The 20988-nt window shown below is 41.8% G+C and overlaps 1 protein-coding gene across 1 annotated transcript; it reads right to left on the bottom strand.

Moving 5' to 3' along the window:
• Positions 1-367: 367 nt before the first annotated feature.
• On the bottom strand, positions 368-19602 carry onecut2 (one cut homeobox 2). The gene is made up of 2 exons (XM_060829122.1): positions 18432-19602; positions 368-660 (listed from the first exon to the last, which is right to left on the bottom strand). Exons 1-2 carry the CDS (start codon positions 19567-19569, stop codon positions 368-370), a joined length of 1431 nt encoding a protein of 476 aa, XP_060685105.1. The 5' UTR covers positions 19570-19602.
• Positions 19603-20988: the final 1386 nt, after the last annotated feature.

The following is a 20988-nucleotide window of genomic DNA, read 5'->3' as shown; positions in this document are numbered from 1 at the left end:
AACTGATAAGTGAATCTACTCACAACCTAATGATTATTTTTAATCACGATTAATACACCTTAACAACCGTCAGGCAAAGCACGAGACATATTATTGCTCAGCAACATAGCATGTTGTGCTGTGCCTGATGACATCTGAAAATTTGCCAGTTAGACTCTCAGCCTTGATGTCTGTTAACAGCAAGGACTCAGATGATCTAAGAGAAAAAAAATTAAATGCTAGACACATTAAAATATGTGCCATCCCTTTAAATTAAAAAAAAGTCTTGATCAAGATTGTGCTTATGCACTCACCACTGAACAGCCTCTTCAAAAAGCAAAAAAAAAGGGATATTGAGTTGTGCCCTGTTCAGGTGCACTGTCCTCAATCATGCTTTGGTACAAGTGCTTGAGGTCGACGATGAAGCCCCTGGGCTCGACATGGCTTCGTCCTGCCATTTGTCCAAGCTTCGCCTCCGGGCATTCATAAAGAAATTACTGACAGTGGTCAACTCCAGACCGAGCTGTTGTGAGATGGTGAGCTGCATCTCCTTAGAAGGGCGCTTATTTTCCTTGAAAATGGCAAAAAGAGTTCGGCGTTGGAGGTCAGTGAAAACTAGCCGTGGCTTCTTTGGTGTATTGCTCTTCTCTTTGTTCTGTTCTTGTTCTTTGCGTTTGCATGCTGGGAAAGAAAACAATAATATTGAGAATTTATGGCAATGGATTGGTTTCATTCCTTTTGTACCTCCTACAGTGAAGAATCTTTAAAATACCCCATTGATCTGCTGGAGATTTAGCGTTACTGAATTAGGTGGGGGTGGGGCAGTGAAGCAGGATAAGTTGAAAATCAACTGAAGACAATAAACATGGAAATTACCAAGGCATGTCTTTTGATGGCCAGTATTCTAACAGTCCAATTACTAAACATGTCTATACCAAAGCAAAAGTTAAATAATACATTTATGCAATTACTACAATATCTTATTTTTTGGGGTTTTGTTTTGTTCTTCTAGTTATTAATAAGAATATTACTAGCTTAAAAGTATGTTACTGAGACCAGAGGATTTGAGTTAAATAGAGAGGTTGAATAAGCGGGGACATTTTCACTGGAGCATAGGACACCGAGGGGTAACTTTATAGAGATTTTTAAAATCATGAGGGGAATAGATAAGGTGAGTAGCCAAGGTATTTTCCCCGTGGTAAGGGAGTCCAAAACTAAAAGGCACAGGTTTAAGATGTAAGGGGAAAGATTTAAAAGGGACCTGAGGGGCAACATTTTCACACAGAGGCTGGTGCATTTATGGAACAAGTTGCCAGAGGAAGTGGTAGAGGCAGGTACAATTACAGCATTTAAAAGACATTTGGATTGGTACATGGAAAGGAAAGATTTGGAGGGATATGGGCCAAATGCAGGCAAATGGGACTAGTTCAGTTTGGGAATCCTTGTTGGAATGGACGCGTTGGACCAAAAGACACATTTCCATGCTTCATGACTCGATGACTCTATTGTTACACTTTTTCCTTTTGAAAGTTCTCAGTGCCTGAGGATTGGAGTGGCCTCTGATACGTTAGTCATTGACTATTCTAAATGTGAAAGCATTGACACTGGCTCTTCAATAGATAGCACACCAAAGCTCAATATTCTCCTTCCTTTTTGCAGATAAGGTTTTGCGGACAGCAACAAACTTCCAGTCCTCTCCAATGAGCTCAAACTATATGAGTAACAAAAATCTAATGGTCTCGGTGGTCTTTGTATTTCCTGATATTAATTTGAATCTGGCACTAAGTCAAGGGGATTTATCAGCGTCAAAGAACAGTGATATCATCAGGGAAAGTTATTAGCCACAAACAAAAACAGCAATTGCTGAAAAACTTAGCATGTCTGGCAGGAATGTGAAGGAAAATCAGAGTTAATGCTTTGCATCTGGTGATCATTCCTCAGAAATGGACCCGAACCATTAACTCTGATTTCTCTTCACAGATACTGCCGGACCTGCTGAGCTTTTCCAGCAATTTCTGTTTTTATTTCAGATTTACAGCATCCGCAGTTCTTTCAAAAGGTAACTAACCAGTAACATTGAAGCCCCCTTCCAGGCAGCTAACCAGAAAGATAGACTGGTTTTCCTTAATTTCTTTCAAATCATTTTACAGGGTGAGAAACAAAGATTGATTGTGCGCATTGGATTAAGAAAGGAGTCAATGCATTAATTTCTGGAATTTATCACAATATAGCAATTAGACATTTCACAAAAATAGGATTGTTTTCCAGATGATACATTTAGGGGGAATTAATAGGGAGAAACTTTGAAAACTAGTGAAAAGGCAGGGAGGGCTCAGGGGAAGTCAATACAATTTGAAAAACAAGTAACAGAATCAAAAGTAAGGAAACAGTCAGAAATCATACTTTAGGTACAGCAGGTAATGGAAAAACCATAAATAATGATATAGATTAAACAAGAAGAGAAAAATAAGAAACAGGTGAATAAAGCAGCAGAGCTGAGAGACACCTTACAGCGTATTGCCCAAATAAGAGTTCTATATACAAATGTATAGAGTGCAAGGACTAAATTGAGTGAGCTGCAGGTACAAATTCAAATAGGAAATTATGACGTGGTAGTTATTACTGATACATGGCTGCACAATGTTTAGGAAAGGGAACTAAATATACCAGGTTATAAAGTTAACAGAATGGATAGGGAAAATAGCAGTGAGGATAGAGTAACTTTACTGATTAGAAACAAAATCACTTCAACAATGAGGGAGGCTACGATGAAGGGAAAGCATTAGGGGAGACCTTCTGGGTAGAATTGAGGAATTGTAAAGGATCTAATACCATAATAGGTATTGTGTATAGACCCCTGGTAGCAGCTCTGAGTGCTAGATTGTATAAATGCAGAAATGAGGTGAATGTATAGGAAAGGCAGTATTTATGGGAGATTTTAATGTTAACATAGATTGGACAGGCAGACAAGAACCTGTCAGAAAGGTAGTGAATTACTGGAATGTGTCTAGGATAGTTATGTACAGTAATATGTGCTGGAAGCAATAGGAGGGACAAACAACATTCGATTTAATAATGAACCGGATGAAGCAGTAACCTAATTGTGTGTGAATATTTATCAAATGGTGATTATTGCATGCTAAAATTCAACATAGCTTTGAAAAGCACAAATCAACTACAGAATTTTAGATTTAGGCAATGCTGGCTTTAATGGGATGAGACAGAGACTGACCACAGTAAACTTGGAAACCTGCTAATGGGTAAGATAACTGAAAACAGTGGAAGATGTTTGAAGATACATTTAATGCAGTACAGAACCAGTTTATACCCTGAGAGACAAACGTTCCACTTCTCAAAAAAGCAGTAAAGGATAAGTAAAGAGATAAGGGACAGCATTAAACAAAATGAAAAGTCTTACAAAAATGCAAATAAAAAAGCATAGATCCTGCCAAATGGGAAGGATACAAAGACCAACACAGGGACACAAAGCAGCTTTTAAAAGTTACTATAAGCGATAATGAAAGAAAACGTGTAAATTCAATAAAAATACGTTTCATAGTTACACTTGAGACAGTATGGTGGCTCAGTGGTTGGCACTGCTGCTTCCCAGCGCCAGTGATCTGGGTTCAATTCTAGCCTTGGGTAACTGTCTGTGTGGAGTTTGCACATTCTCCCCGTGTCTGCATGAGTTTCCTCCAGGTGCTCTTGTTTCCTCCCACAGTCCAAAGATGTGTAAGTTAGGTGAATTGGCCATGCTAAATTGCCCGTAGTGTTCAGGGCTTTGTTAGTTATGGGTAAAATGTACATTAATAGGTTTGGTGGGATACTCTTTGGAGTTCGGTGTGGACTTGTTGGGCCAAATGGCCTGTTTCCACATTGTCGGGATTCTCTGATTCTATGAAAGGGAAAGTAAATGGTCAGGAGCAAGGTTGGCCCAGTAAAGACTGAAAGGGGGGATGCTGTCAATGATTATGGGAAATAGCAGACATGTTGAATAATTACACCTCAGTATTTACACTAGGAAAGGAGGTTAGATTGCTGGAAGTCCCAAGTAAATTATTGTGAATCATGGATAGGGACTAAATGAAAATGACATGAGTGAAATATTGTTCATGTGGAAATTAATGGAACTAAACAGTGACAAATCTCCTGGACCTAATGGTTTCCATCGGAGGGTGTTGAGAGAGATTGGGGACCTCATTGTAGATGCCCTAACTGGAATCTTTCAGAGTTCCCTTGATACTGGAGTCGTCTCTATGGGTTGGAAAACGGAATGTACCACTCTGCTTTTTAAGAAGGGTGAAAGAGGAAAGCGACAAAATTTCAGACCATTTAACCTAACATCTGTATAGTGAGGAAATTGGTGGAGTCTATATTTGAGGATATGTTAACTCAGCACCTTTAAAATTTTCACTTAATCCAGGGAAGTCATGGATTCATGACAAGCACATTGTGCCTGACAACCTCATTGAATTTTTGAAAAGGTGGCTGAGGTATTGGACTGGGGAATGTCTATGGATATTGTTTATGGACTTCCAGAAAGGATTTGATAAAGTCTTACGTAAGAAACTATTAACTAAAATAAAAGTGTACAGAATTGAGAGTAAATTACTGGTGCAGCTGGGAAATCAGTTGAGTTCAGGTGGCAGAAAGTAGGGATAATGGTTAGGTAACCAAATTGGCACAATGTGACCAGTGATATCCCACAAGGATGTGTGTAGGTCCTCAATTATTTACACTATTTATTAATCACTTCAATGATAGCACAGATAGTCATATATCCAAATTTGCTGATGACATAAAGTTAGGCAGCATTGTAGAGGATAGCATGAAATTATTAAGGGATATTGATAAACTAGATGAATGAGAGCAACGATGGCAGATGGGAATTCAGTGTAAGCTAGTGTAAGGTTATCCTATTTGGACCAAAAAAAAGATTAGAATACTTTCTAGATGGCATGAAGTTCAATATAGTGCATGAACAAAGAGGTTTGAGGTTCGGGTGCACAGACCTTTAAAATGCCACAAATAGGTGCAGAAAATAATCAGGAAGGCTAATGGATTGCTTGTCTTTATATCTAGAGGACTGGAGTTTAATGATGCAGAGGTTATATTGTAGCTATACGAAACACTGATTAGACCTCACTTGGAGTACTGTGAACGGATCTAGGCAGCATGCCTTGGGGAAGATATATTGGCCTTGGTGGGAGGACAAGAATGATACCTGAGTACCAGGGGTTAAGTTACAAGGACAGTTTGCAAAAATGGGCCTCTTTACTCTAAAACTTAGCAGGTTAAGAAGTGATCTGCTCAAAATCTTATGCCACAGATCAGTCAAGATCTCATTAAAATGTGGAACAGGTTCAAGGGGCTGAATGGCCTGTTGATATTATTATTATGTTACTATGTTCCAAAATCAGACAGTATTTTAGGTTGGAGCTGGATTCTCAACCAAACCAAGATCAGAGGCTTTCCAGCTTAACCATGCTTTTAGAATGGTAAAAATCATAAATCTCCCCTTTCCCTTTCCATTGATTACTACCAAGTGAGTTTACAGTAAGGTTTATCTCCTGTTTGACGATATCATTTGACACAAATGGGTGCACAATGGCAAGGTTTATAGTGACTGACTGAACAAATGCAACAGACAGCGCTCATTTAAGTACATTACAATATTGTTTTGCATCTTCAGTAATGAAATGACAGAAATTAAGGGAAGTGAATCACAGAAACATAGAAAATAGAATTCAATCCATTGAGCCTGCTGGCATTTCAATACAATCATGGGTCAACACCCTGTTGTCCTTTCTCTCCATATCCTTTGATTCCTTTAAGCCTTAAGAACTACATTTAACTTCTTCTTGAAAACATTTTTGGCCTCGGCCACCTTTTGCAGCAGAGAATTACACAGACTCACCACTCGTTGAGAAGAAATGTCTCCTCATCTGAGTCTTAAATAGACTAAGTGTCCTTAATGTGACCTCTGGCTCTGGATTCCAATTTCATTTTACATCACCTTTAAGGGTGTTTATGCACCTATTCCAGTTACAACAATCAGACATAATATCGTGCACAAGAGACCACATTTTATCTATCTGTGCACAACTAAGATGCCATCACAATGGTTTTTACAGCACCAGCCGAATGGGCCTCCTCGGAGGAACTGTCCGCGGTGCTGACCTGGCTCCGGTAATTGGATGCAAATGCTTCGTTTTATTGCTTTCCTTTTCTCAAAGTGTGTAAATTTTACACACATCTTCCGCATAGTACAATAAATGTTATATCCGCGCATCCTCTAGGAAACGCAATATATAGTTTTTTTTAAGTTGAAAGGTAGCATTTTATTATGGTATTATAGTATTATTTTACCATGTGTCAAGGATCTATGGCCAGAAGGTGGCAGCGTTGTACGCACAATTCTCAGTGACAGACTTGTATCCAGCTAAAACATCGTTGAGCAAACGATACTGACCATACATTGTAGAATTACTGCCAAATGTTATTCGATATTAATGGGTGATAAATACAGTAAATAATCAACAGAGCTCGAAAGGCCAAATAACAAATTACATGCCTTACTAATTAAACACAAAGACGTAAAAGAAATATTTACTGCAGTTTCTGACCCGAAAGGCACGTGGTAAATGTAACAGCAGATTTAAGCTCATAATTGCTAAGAATAAAATAGATAAAATCACAATTAGAGTTCAGTAGCCTCTAATAGCAATGGATCTCATTTAATGTTATCGTTTTATTGGAATATGATTAATGAAAAGATCATGAATCTCCATACATTGAAGAATGTCAACACTGGTTGACTAATCAATACGGCTATCGGTTCCTAGTTATTGATCAACTCCACGAGTAAAGTCCGTCGATGGTGTAACTGCACTTGGTGAATAAGTTATTCCTAACATGATTCGATAACTGTGAGCAAACCTTCGAGGTAATTATTACTTAACATAGGCGAGCCCAAAACCATCTCCTGCCACCACTGGATAGACTCGCCCATAATGACAATAGAAGGGACAGGGGGGTCTCTGTAGGTTATACACGCTACTTAGCAACGTCAGTTCGTTAATGCACACAGATTACATAAGGCTGTCACGAACCATCTCGAACAGCAGAGGGAAGTTTGTGAAATGCCACAGTTCCATGTATTCCGGATCCCAATGCATCTTTAACGGGGAAATATAAAACAATCGGTTTCTTTATTGTTTTCTTTTTTCACCCTCTTCTTGACTGTATTGATCCCAGTGTCCTGCTTTCAGGTGCCCTCCATTTCTTAGGCTTGAGTCAGCAAATATCCGCCACTGATTGTAATGCCAATCTTTCCTAACATTAATATCGCCAGCAATTCATAGATTAAAAAATATCACGGGTGGTTAGGTGATAGAAAATCAACTGTTCAGGTGTGTGCAACAGCATATGGAATAAAAGGAAAGAAAAAGGGCAGGGATAGTGATGAAGAGGGAAACCTGGTCAATTGCTCTCCCTCAACCCCCTTCCGAACAGAGAAACTGAAATCTACCCAAGTATCAGTGCTGCGGTATTGGCTGAACAAATAGCGAACTCAGCACAGATCAGGGAATGATAACTAGAGCCGGGCTTGTTCCTGTAATTCTGTAACTCGTTGCCTTTCCCGAATTTAACAGTGGCAATTGTCAACATCTATTGATCTATCTTTTCACACACACACACACACACACACAAGCCAGTCCATTCTAATCGATATTGAAGAGTGAAATTAAAGATGCAATAATTCCAAACACCTTCCAGTTGGAGTCTGCAGAGTTGTGACCCATTTCATGTCGTGGCGATTTCTGCTTTCCCAAAGTATTTTAATTGATACTGATCAAAGGATAAGCGTAGTAGCAGAGGCAAGATAGACTGTTCCCAAGTACGTGCAGAACAGAAGAGAACCTCGCTCAAAATTGTGGTGGTTAATTATTCTCATATCTCGTCAAAAATGCCATTAACCGGGATCCTGAGATTTATTTGTACATTCAACTCGGAACATTTTGACTTGAGCCTGCACCGTGAGTGAGGGGGAGGGAGTGGGGGGCGGGAAGTTTTTGGTTCTGACTTTGGGTTTTAATCCATTTTCTAAACTGCTGACCGTCGATGTTGCAAACAAGCGTGCCAGACCCTTCCAAACACCGCGTCTCGCAGAGAACGCCAGCCTTAAAATACCCGAACTGTTGTTGATCCATTTGCCCAATTCAAACGTCTGGACGCAAACGCAATAAAAAAAAGCCCACCGCATGTAAACAGCTTCCAAAGCAAACGAAGCCGTCAGTCATGTCAACAAACAGCATTAACAAGAGCGCTATTAGGAAGAGAGCTCGTGTTACGCCATCGAATTAAACAGTTAATCAATCAGCCAGTCGATTAATTCTACGCTTTAGCTGTCACCCGAGTTCTTCACGTCTCGCCGTCCGATTTTACAAGACATGCATTTTCCTTTTCCTCATGCATATGCGTGAGCGTGTTAGTAAATATTGCTTTAAAGCAGTTTGTTGCGGTTCATTTCTCGGTTGAGACTCAAGGCATATTGTGTAAGAACATGTAACCCGGGGAGAGCACAATGACCAGTAAACATTAGCGGAGATAGTCATGTAGGAAGGTCACCTATTGTCTACATGAAAGTTATTTGTAAATGTTTGCCAGTCGATCCCTCCCCCACCCTCACTACTGAATCTCCCAATAAAAAGACACGAATGATTAATTACGCGCCAATAACAATACATACGCTTGATAATCTTTTAAATAATACATATATTTAATAATCTTTTAAATCGAACAGGACCAAGCAAGCAATTGTCATGTTTACAATTGTCATTTCTATAAAGGCTGGGTTTTAAGGATTGGCAAGCCGGTTTTAGATATATCTCATATATGTACTAAACATCTCGATTTTTAAAGAAAACTTCTGCTGCTCTCTTCATTATATTATTAGTTTGTGAGGTTTAAATCGCCGTATGTAAAATCCTGCAATATTCGCACCATGAATTTTGACAAATCTGTTCATTTCGATTTCGAGCAATTTCATTCACATTTTTAAGAACCCTTAGGAAATGCAGAATGCTGCTATTTCCAGCGTTAACTTCGATCCTTTTCCAGATGCTATGTGTTTGCAATGACAATTAGTCATAGCAGTAGCACTGTGGTTGCAGCATAAAGGCATGTCGGTGCTATAACCTGCACCTGTAGTGTGCAATGTTTGGGTAGCGAGCGCACATTTCTTCTCAAGACTGAACAGTCAAACAAAAATCAATCAGATGACGCAATTTAAATGTTAATTATAACCTCTGATATGGCGATTAGCTACTCTTGCTCCTTGACTAGGCCTATGTTTTTCACGATCCGCCCCAAAGCACTGGTATTACAGAACAGTAAAGGGTTAAAAATGCGAAAATCAAACGCCAGATTAAACCTTCTGCATATCACAGCGTGAAAACACTAATCCCTACAATTTCTCCAACACTTTGCTACCACCGAAATCAAAGAAATCAATTAACCTGTACCAAGGGTGAACCTTACCCTTTGAACTCAGAGGAAAGACGAACAAACCCATTAACTCCCACAATGTCTCTTCAATTGTTTACCAAATGTGGCTTATGCTCGAAATAAATCAGAAAGATGCGATCTAAATATGTGGCAGCCTCTTTAAAACAAATCTTGAACACTAAAACCCACGCCTTCTAATGAGTCACAGCATTTACAGAACAATGATCGTTTTTAAATTCTAGGCATTTTTTTTTAGCTCCCACCACCACTATTTATCTCAACCCAGCGAACGTTCATGGCAACTCCTCGGCCGAGGCATATTTTGCCGTGTATTTGTATTCACGTACACTGGTACAGGAGCTCGCAATGTGATTGGAAAGGTTCTAGCGAGTATTTCCCTGCAACTGCCCCTATTGCAGATTACATCACAAAATAGTTTCCTATGTTGACAACATTAGTAATCAAGATTCTTGCACTTGGGTCAATTTGTTTAAAAAGTTCTCTTTGATTTAATCGTTGTTTAACTTTCATTATGAGAAGCACAGATAGAGTTAATGGTATTTGTCTTTTCTCTAGGATGGGGAATTTCAAGACTGGAGGCACATTTCTAAGGTGAGAGGAGAAAGACTATATTAAAAAAGACATGAGAGGTATTTTTTCTTACACAGAGAGTGGTTCGCTTGTGGAACTTCCCAAGGAAGGAGTAGATATGGGCGCAGTTACAACGTTTAAAACACATTTGGATAGATAGATGAATGGGAACGTTTTGGAGCCATATGCCCAGGAGCAGACAGGAGGAACTCGTTTAGATTGGGGTAATGTTCGGCATGGACTGGTTTCCAAAGGGTCTGTTTCCGTGCTGTATGACTCTATGAGATTGGATTTCAAAATTACTATTGGGAAGACCCAAGGTACGTAAAGATTTGCAACGTGCAATTGCATGAATAAGGCCACAAACAAAAGTAACATTTAGTTAATAAACTAAATTTAAAAGTGTTACAAATACACTGTACCCGTTATCGTATTTAATTGGCCAGCACAATTTTTCTCTAATCCAGAGTGCAATGGATCATATGATCAATTTTAAAAAGAGAATTGTGTAGGCCCATGCCTTGATGTATGTAATGGTTGCTCAAGCTCTTCTTTTTGTCAGACACTTAGGCGTAGCTCAATTTAGATTCCCTGTCCATTTCTTTAAGTCCGTCTGTGGCATTCCTTATCTTTTCCAGTCATGTGTGTCCGTTCTGTTTGTCTCTCCGTATTCTCTGTCGCTTTCTGCAGCGTTTTGACCGCTCTGCTTCTGTACGCGCTCGATAGTTTACGCCTTGCTCGGTCGTTATAGCAGGCGGAGCGGTACTGCAATTTCCTTTTGCTGTTACATAACTATTTACCCATACTTGAGTTCAGAAGACATGGATTACAAAACCGCGTATCCCATTAGGAATATAAATGAAAAAAAATCAATAATGGCTTCTAATTACCTGTAAAGTTGCACAGAGACCCGGCTAGAATAATCAGAATCGCTTCTGCTCTCTTTTTGAGATGGTAAATATTTGAGACAGTAATAGATGCACGTTTTTGCAATTCCATACAGTTAGGTTGTTTTCCCCTCCTGCGGGGTAAAACTAACGAAGCAAGCTCAAATCTAATGATAAAACTAAATGATAGCGAGGTAACTAAGTGAAACAATGGTAAATAGAGCCGCCACTCATGAACCAAGGCACACTTGCTTACATGAAAATCCTTTTTTATCTTGTTGGGTTTTAGGGGAACCAGCGTGGACTGTGTATTAACACAAACACAGTCCCCCTCGCCCCACAATAATCTACATGTAAAATAGGTAAATAACACCATCGATCACTTGATGTTCGTCCACTACTTCGTACAGGAATATATTTTGTAAAAGGAAATTATTACAAAGTATGTCTTGTATATGATCTGGGAAAATATACAGGCGACTGATAATGTTTTGTTGACAAAATGAAAACATGCCTCTGTTTTGATGTTATGTGTTGACTGGGGACGCGGATTTCCTTAATCACCGTTCTTTAACTAACAGGGACGATGCTTCAAAGCTAGTATCTTAAATGTTGCGTTTCCTTTATTAATTTTACCTGCGGATAGACAAATACACGGCAGACGTGTCCATAAATCTCTAACATATGCAATATATTACAAATACAAAATTAAACTATAATCTGCATTTTGTTACGTCATAATGTTAGCCAGCCCCATTCTGCCTGTACCTATAAGCATCGTGGAAAAATATAATTCAATAACTATTTTAAAATTAGATCCTGTTAATATAAATTCTCTACATTTCACAGTGATATCAACGGAATTACAGACTAAATGAGTGATAATACATTTCTAGAATATCCAAAATATGTAGAGTAACTGTAAAGTAAAATCGTGCAAAAAAACAGGAATGCAGGGCCCGCTGGAAAGCACATTGAAAACTCTGCGTATATTGGTGCATTGTCTATTCGCAAAGCCTCGTGGTAATGCCTGCCTTTTTCCTCTGTTTGGAGGATACTTGTGTTCTTGCATTTCTCAGTGATAACAAATCGAATGACAATACAGTATTAAACAGAACAGCATCCGGGTAAACAGTAAATCTATGCAAGCGCTTCTTTAAACGTGCGGCTCCCTTAAAGGGAAAGGCTGGATCAATGTGATCGATAGCGAAGGTGTCCCTATTCCTGCATCAAATGAATGTCGTTCCTGATAAAGTGGGGAGCCTCGCTGAGCGACTTCTTCATTGGTTTTTTTTTCACTCGGGTTGTGACAAATGAAAATCGATATCAGCGAGTCACCAATATCACAAATAAAACAAAGGCTTGTTTGTACCGACTCGGGCGTCTAAGGGAACAAAGTTCTTTTGTGATAGAGCTCTTGGCAAGGAAAACAGGGCAGGAGTGCTCGAAGCTCCGTCCAATAAATCCGAAGAGGAAGCACGTCCCAGTAATTTCTAAATTAAGAACGAGCAACTGACAGAAAGCAAACGATATTGAGACGAAGGGCTACAGCGAAGGCAAGAGTATTATTTTACAGAAAAAGTTGTTGATGGCGTAAACCAATCCGGAAAGGTTTTGCCAAATTTGACAGAATAAACATGAGCTAATTATTATTAGAACATGCTAAATGTCAAGGAAATAACTGAAGTTTACAAGGAGGAGGGGCACGCTACTCAATTAAGTATCAGCAAACATTGAGATGGAAACGCAATGTGAAAGGACTTTTCTACTTTTTACAACTCCGGTGCACTGCTTTTATTTTTGAAAAATGAGTTTTACTTTCCGTTTATAATTGAATCATCTCTCCCTATGCATGAACAGGGTCAGGAAACAATGTATGTAGGTCAAGCTGTGCAGCTCTGATGGGCTGGAGTTAAGAAATTGACATTGGCACAACACCGGGACTATCTATAATGCACTGGGCTATTTTCTCAGATTGTGTTACATGTCCTTGTAATAAGGCAAGATCTCTGGGGAGCAATAAATATCGATATGTAATTATGCTATTAAAAATTGTATATAGTGCATAGCACACATGTATAACGTTTAAGATCGCTCCAATCTTTTGAAAGTGCCAAGTGTTTCGTTAAATAATAACAAAGACTGAAGTAGGCAAGCGATCTGATAAAAAGAAAAACACTCACTATATGTCGTTCTATGTTTGCAAATAAAACTAACTGCATGATTTGAAATTATAAATAGTTTGATAAATGAGGTGCCCATTTCCATTTTTAAACGTATTTTCTGGAGTCATGGAGAATGTGCAGTACAATTGATAGCATTTCAGGACGAATTAATGCATAGGTCTAGAAATGGATAGTTTTAAACATCAGGAGAAATTTCAAACAATTAGGAATGATTTGCAGTGAAAGAATAGACAGTGTCAGTTCGGCTGTCAGTATTCCAACGGACATTTTTTTGTTTTATTCCGCCAACGAAATATGCATCTTATGCACACTTTGAAGCAGATATGAAGTTGTTTCTTAACTATTGTAGCTGTAAATATAGTAAACATGAAACGATGGATTTTATCCCCCAAAATTTCGGCTTGTGGATGTGGGCACTGTAAAAGGAGCCGGAAAGGTCAAAACTAATATACAGAACCAATCACATCAACTGAATTGCTAAACAATCAATAGTCAAGACAAAATAATGCTTTTTGAAAAATATATTTCATTTACCAGGAGACTGATCATTCCAAAGACATTTGAAGAAGAAATCAGAAAGGTACACTGAAACCTTCGCTGAGATTTCTACACCGTTAGTAAACGGTATTTGATATTGAACTGCGTTTGGAAACTAAGTGTTTTCAGTATTACAGAATGACAGGAGGGAGGGTTTGTCCCACCCCCCGACTGAAACATAATCTCTTTTTACACTGTCCTTGGTTCCTAATTCGGGATCCCAGAAGACTGCCTAATTAATGCTTGATTATGTGAAGCTTTAGCTGGCGACTTGTAAGGTCAGAACCATCCTGGAGTCTGCACCTAATCAGAGTGCTGGGGAGGAACCTACATGGTGCTGAAGCGTTTTCACGAACCTGGGCTGGCGAGGTTGCCACGGACCAGAGGCCATTTGAATTGCAATTTCCGGTGCTAATTGGTTTCCTGTCACTTAACACACTTTCTCTGGCATGCGCACTAAGTTTTCCACCTGGATAAGTATTTTAGAATATATGCACCTTAACGTCAGTCAGCAACACAGCACATATGTTTGGTGGCAACACCGGAATACTGATTATAAACATATTATTTCAAAACGTATTAATTTAGATTATGTGCCAAACTGAAGCTGAGGTCACATCCCTCAATATGGTAACATTAGCTTGGCCTGGGGTAATATAAACAAAACAGGAAGAATAATTCAATGACCTTTTCTCTTTTGGCTTCGAAAAAAAGGTCAACTTCTAATGTTACGTGTGTGCTATGTGCTTCCAAATTCGCTTTCAAAACGTTTTAGTGGAACTCCTTAAATGCCCAACTATTCACGTTAGCGAAATGAGTCATAACATCGTTACACTTTTGGTCGCGTAATACAAAAACAACAAAGAAAATCGATAATAAATATAGTACTACGGTTAAAAAAAAACACACTTGAGCTATCGTTGTCATTGGGCCGTGCAAACTAAATGCCTTTGAAACGGGAGCGAGGAGGGAACTCAAACTGCCAGGAGACAAAGGGAAGATAATGCGGATGACAATGCCTGGAAGAGTATGGCAGTTTTCCTGGAACAACATCGGATCAGGTTCCAAATCAATGTCTAACCGGGTTCTCAAGTTTATGTTATTGTTGCCAGTATTAATGCCCTTTTAATCTTCTAAAGATTATCCTCATCGATCCACGGCCATAGACACAGTTTTTTTTATATACTGACAAAACCACATTATTGAAATACGGTGATAAAAATAAATACCACTGCTTCAGTTCTTTTCCCTCTCCTCTTCGACAGCACCCACACCCCCGCCCCCTCCCCACGCCCGCCACCGTCCACATAGCTCTCCTTGCCCCTCATGCTCCCAGCAACCCTCCTGCATTAATGAACATGAGGAAGGTGTTACTCTCTCACTCAGGGGGGTGCCAGAGGCAAACATCAAGAGCGGGAGGGTTTCAATTATTAATCTGACGACTGGAGCTAACGAGTGATCCGAGGGAATGTCAATAAAGCTACCCGCGATTAGGAGCAACGTGAGGGCTGCAGCCACAGTGTCGCTTTTAAAGATGATGTTTGGCAATGGGACTCATTTGCACAGCCTTAGATCAGAAGCAATTTCCCTTTCTTTTCCTCAAACAAAATTGTTTGTCGTTCACACCCAGTGGCCGGTCTAAATTCAAATCCTGCATGGAGCCGCAGTGAGAGAGAGAGAGATACTGGGGTGGACAAGGCTATCCGCTCCAGCAGCGAACGAGTGTCCATGTTTCGCCTGGTTAAAACCAAGGCCAGGGTGACGACTGCAGCTTGCAACCGGTCATGCAGAGACCGTCATTAATAATTCATATCTGCAGCTTCTGGGCTCCATTTCAAAGCACTGCCAGTAAGCATACTAATATTTTCAGACATTTCTGTTTGATTTCAAATATTTAAAAAAAGGGATGCAACGAATGCCCGGTGATTTTGTACTTTTTAACAAATAAAATGTTTCAAAAATTAGCTGGAGCGTCCACACAGGACCTCACTCTGCTAGCTTCAGAGTGGTTGGACATGTTGTCCCTCCTTTTTTTTGTTGTATCTCCTGCCCTGCACTGAGCTAGAGTTAATAAGGCTGTGCAAGAATATATACCTTGCGCGTCCCGCTGCGGGATGTGCGGCAGGAATATTCTACAGTAAGTTGATTCTCACGCAATGGCTTGATGGACATGAGCAGATTATTTTTAAATATCACCGCCACAATGCCGTTTTCCATCAGCGTTCTTGGTTCCTAGCCACCAAATCAGCTCAGCAAAATGCACAACTTTAATTATGTAAATCAGAATTGATCGCCAGCGTCAGAGACATGCTGCGAAATTCTTTGACAGTATTGAAACTAAGTGGCAACTACATTAAAACCAAATAGTTAATTACAATCTCGTTAGTTGCTTAGCTGTCCCCCTGCTGACAGTCTTTATGGTAGGTTTATATTTTTGTAGTTCTGCAATCATTATAGCGTCAGTGTTTTTTTTAAAAACGAGAATGTATAATTTGATAAATAGAAACACCAGACGTACAGACGGGGTGACCATTTCAAAGCAGCTTTCAAAATGTCTTGCCATCTTTTCGGGTCAAGAGAATTCCAAAGCTAAAGGCTACAACAGCGACCCAGACAGACCTACGCTGCCCATCGCCTCTCGGGACTGAAGTGAGCTCATTCTGACAATGTTCTACCGCGAACTGTGATCTGAAATATTTTAACATGTTTTGTCCGGCAGGTCAGATGTTAAGCGGTTTTAAAATAATTTCACCTCCTCCCCACCCTATTTGACACAATCTCCGAAATCAAATGCAACTATACTTCTTTGTTTTTTTTAAATAGCTCCTCACCCTGCTCTAAGTTATACTGTACATGAAAGCATAAACGTGGATAGAAAAATAAAGGCCAAAATAAAGCAAGATACATGCGGTCACGTTGTCCTGCAGGACGTGCCCCGCGTTTCTGAGGCTCTCCGTCTGTGAGGATGCAGTTTGTCCATTCAATGCAGAGCCACGTTTAATTGGGAAAAGTAATTACAGCAATTACATCACGTGACCTTGGCAGACAACATCACTGATTTGTTTAAGCGGAAATTGACGGCAGCGGCATGGACACAAACATTGTATATAACAGGCAGTAATATTTTCCCGGAAATAAACAAAACAGGGTTTTCACATTAAAATAAAGGCAAATATCTTACCAAATCAGAAGTGTTTTTTCTCTTATTTGCTCTGTTAACTAAATTTACTGAAATATAACCAGGAACCACTGATTGTCCCAACGTAAGAGATGCAAAAAATATCTCCTTAAAGCCTCCATTTTCAAGGGTACAATCTGTTAACCGTCCAGATTCGAGTTAAAGACATTGCAACGTGTATTCTCTCCCATTGTCCTTCTGAGGGGAGAAGGTTAAATTATTGGTCTCGCCGCCGTGTGAACGGAACAGTTCTGTGTTATCAGGGAATGCAAGGCAGATTTTCCAGATAGATTGAAATAAAATTAGGTTTCTGTTGCGTACTTTCCCAATGTGAGTTTCATTTATTTATTTTGTGAAGTAGAATCTCGCACCAGAGCCTATGAGGTCTAAAAGAAGATTTAAACAGCAATCCAGCGACTATTATCTTATTGTAAGTAGCTCCTAACTGCAGGCAAATACAATTCTATCCGATCAAACACGCACAATAGGAGTTAGCTCAGATTCGAGAGACAAATACCCCCGCTAGAGGGCAGACATGCAATTCCGCCCATTTCCCGCTCCTAATGCCAACCACTGAGCTCGGCCAGGACTAAATCCCAGGGCTTCAGCACAACACAACGATCGCTTGCTTAAAGCACTGCACTGCCTTCCTATCAATGTGTTTAAATGTGCGCAAAATAGCTGAAGGCTGGTCACCGGGCACCGTACAGCCTCCGAAACGTAACATTTTATTGAGACTTTTTTTAAACATTTCACTTGACATTTTACGGATTTAACAGAGCAAAACCAGTGGCAGAATGTTGTTGAGGGGTAACTGGCGTTGTGGATGGACATGGGTTTGAGGATTAGCCGAGTGCTGCAGACTTAACACAAATTCATCGAATTGGCTAAGTCCAATGCAGAACTGAGGCGTGAGAGGAGTAGACAACAATAGTCTGATATTAGTCCTTGTGGATCTCTAGAAGAGGGGCGGGGGGTAACGTTAATAAAGGGAAGAAAGGTTGTTGTGTTACAAAGGAGACACACAAACACAACAGTTTAGATTCGGTCATGGATTAAACAGGACGGCAGCACGTAGGATTTTGCATAGTGCAACTATCGATGTCCGTCAGGCAGGCAGACTGACAGAGAGAGAGAAAAAAAATCAACACTAGACCCCTTAAGTGAATCTTGAAGGTATATTAATTGGATGGTAATCAGATGTTGATGCAGCCGCACGTTACTATTGTGGGTGTGTCCTTTCATTGAGGAAATGTTGAATTGTCTAATTCTGGAGCTATTGTGCCAGTAAAGGGGAAGCTTTCAAAGGAGCGCTGCGGTGGGTGGAATGGGACAAGAATTGGCGGGCCTTCTGGGTCCGGGTGCCTCTGACCACAAAGAAAGCCTGCCCCAATCAATAATCCCTCGTCGATGAAACAAGAGAGTAAACAGAAACTGAAACGGTTTTCCTTCGGTTCAGTTAGAGCAATGCTGTGAGCTTCACCCGTCCCACACAATAACACTGCCAATGAATTGTCTACCCACCACCTTGAGCCAGAGGGTTGCTTTCAACCTGGCACATACCTGCAAGCCTTAAGGCTGACATTCTCTGGAACTCAGGCTCTTGCAGCCATTTCCACATCCGCCTGAAGGTCTCGCGTCCCGATTTAAGTTTACTCCAGGGTTTGGGGTTCCTTAACAGGTCCGAGAGAGTCCCCTGCGAGCGGCACAGCACCCTCTGGGCGAAGATGGCCTGCGGGATGCTGTAGCGCTTGAGCTCCGCCGTGATCCTTTGTGCCACCTCCTTGGTGTTGATCTCTTCCAGCTGAGCCGCGGTGCTGGCCTGCGAGCCCGAGGAGGAGGAGGGAGGCCGCTCCCGGCTCGAAGCCAGCACGGGCCCGTGGGACGGGTGGTGGCCCGAGTGGCCGTGGTGGTGGTGATGGTGGTGATGGTGGTGGTGGTGCAAGCCGTTCAGGTGCGACATCATGCCGGCCGAGGGCGCCCCCAGCGCCCGGGACAGGTGCTGCTCGCCCCGGGCCAGCATGGCGGTGTGGGCTTCGAAGTTGGAGCCCAGCATCTTGTCGTGGCCGTTGGATCCGTAGGCCTGGATGCCCTGGTGCGGGTTGTGGAGGGGCCCCAGGCCGTTCCCCAGCGGGGTGCTGCCCAGGGGGGACAGGCTCTGGGTTATCCCCGGCACCTCCTTGTGGTACGGGCTGTAGAGATTGTTCATGGCCGAGGGCAAGCCCCTCTCGTCCCGCATCAGGGTGAAGCTGCCGCTGACGTTGCCGGGGCCCAGCCTCTGGGGGTGGGGGTGGGGGTGGGGGTGGGGGTGGCTCGGGTGGTGGTGGCCCGGGTGGGGGTGAGGCGGGTGGCCCGGGTGGGGGAACTTGTCCGACACCGTGGAGATGGGCGGCAGCGGCTGCAGCGGGGTCAGCGTGGTGTAGGTGCTGCTCATGCCCATGCCGGGCGGGGAGTCGCAGGCCATGCTGATGGCCGGGTGCAGGGGGACCGAGAGCTCCGGGCGGTACTCGCCGGCTCCGTCCAGGAGAGACGCCATCGCCGACCTGGTGGCGAGCTCCCGGTGAGCGGCCGCCGCCGCTGCCGCCGCCGCCGCGGAGACCGCCTGCCGCTGCTGACTGCTCATCAGCTCGCCCGGGGACTGCTCATGGCTGAGCCCACTGTGCAAATTCCCGATGCTGTCCATTGTCAGCTCCGGGTTCATGACATACACCTCTTCTTTGGCTATACATCTATACGCGTTGCTCATTCAGTCCCATTCAGAATTGCAATAGTTTCTTCTGGGGCTTGGCAAATGCTTTCTGGTTACATCTGCACGCATCCATATACACCGGCTACGAGAAGAAAGATTTAAAAAATATATACTATTAAGGCCTCACGGGGTGCCAGGGATCACCGATTGCTCTCAGACGGGCCAGTGCTTATTCTCGCCATCTCCTCCTCCTCCTCCTCCTCCTACATCGACTGTACAGGCAGCTGGAGCCAGCCCTAGACTCGCCTCTCTCTCTTGCTTCAATCTGAACTGCTCCAGCCCAGGCTCAGGGGGGGGGGGGAGGGGTGTGTGGGGGGGGGTGGGAGCCGCTCTGATGGACAGTGCAGTCAAACCTATCACAGTCTCCTGCTCGCCTTCTCCCCCACCCCTTAGCCAACCCGGATCCGTGGGACTCGTCCAATCAGCACGGACAGGGGCGGGACGTCCGCTTCCAGGCTTCGGTGGACGAGTTGTGTACAATCTGGCTCCGCACCACGACCACACCACCACCACCACCTCCTCTACCACACCCCCCCCCCCCCCCCCCCGCCTCCCCTTTCCCTTCAGCAAAACAGCCTTCAACACAGCGCCAGCGACCTTAGCATTAAACAATATTAACTTCCGGGTTCCAAATAGATCAGGTTTTTCTTCCCCCATATTCCAATTATTATTTTCTCATCATTTGGCCATTTGATTGGAAGATTTGCCTAATCCAGACATTTCTCTAAAAAAAACACACCTAATTGATTTAGTCGATTTGAAAGCCACTAGTTAATTTGTTGTACTAATTTAACTAGGGGATAGTGACTTCGCAGTGCTAATTTTACTCTTTGCAATGCAAAGCTGGGGAAATAAGTATTTACAACTTTATTGACAAATCATTTTTAGTCATGCGTTTAATTTTTTTCTTTTTTTCTGTGTATGTGGAGCCCTCCTCTGAAAATGCGCGGGACACATTTAATTAATACCATGAAAATTTCAATTAATTTAATTTCATGCAACGCTCGTCTGTTTAGAAACAATTAAAAATTGACTGGTTTGTAACATGATAGCTTGGGAAACACATTTCCCAAAGCCATTTCATTTTTAAAATCCTTTCTTGATAAATAATAGGCGAAATGCCTCATTTCTGTGGAAAATGTACAATTCCCTCACTGTATTAAATAATTAATAAGATTCCTCACATAAAACTACAGCGAGTGGATTGAACCTTTATGACTATCATAAATGTATTGTATAGGAAGTGCTATTGCTTTTGTTTAATTCTGACCTGAGGATAACTTCTGCTGTAGTCAGATTTCGGCTACACATTGTAAGCAGAACGCAGTCAAATCATGAACCATAACAATCTGGAGATACTTACCTATTGGA

This window comes from Hemiscyllium ocellatum, chromosome 1 (assembly GCF_020745735.1).
Source record: "Hemiscyllium ocellatum isolate sHemOce1 chromosome 1, sHemOce1.pat.X.cur, whole genome shotgun sequence".
NCBI classification, from domain to species: Eukaryota; Metazoa; Chordata; class Chondrichthyes; order Orectolobiformes; family Hemiscylliidae; genus Hemiscyllium; species Hemiscyllium ocellatum.
The sequence above is the reverse complement of the archived record's forward strand: the minus strand, read 5'-3'. Positions and strand labels throughout refer to the sequence as shown.

Excerpts from the sequence above, each read along its gene's own strand:
- onecut2 (XM_060829122.1), bottom strand. The coding sequence starts at position 19,569 with ATGAACCCGGAGCTGACAATGGACAGCATCGGGAATTTGCACAGTGGG. Across the intron at positions 661-18,431 it reads GTCAGCCTTAAGGCTTGCAG|CATGCAAACGCAAAGAACAA; the intron begins GTATGTGCCAGG and ends TTTCTTTCCCAG.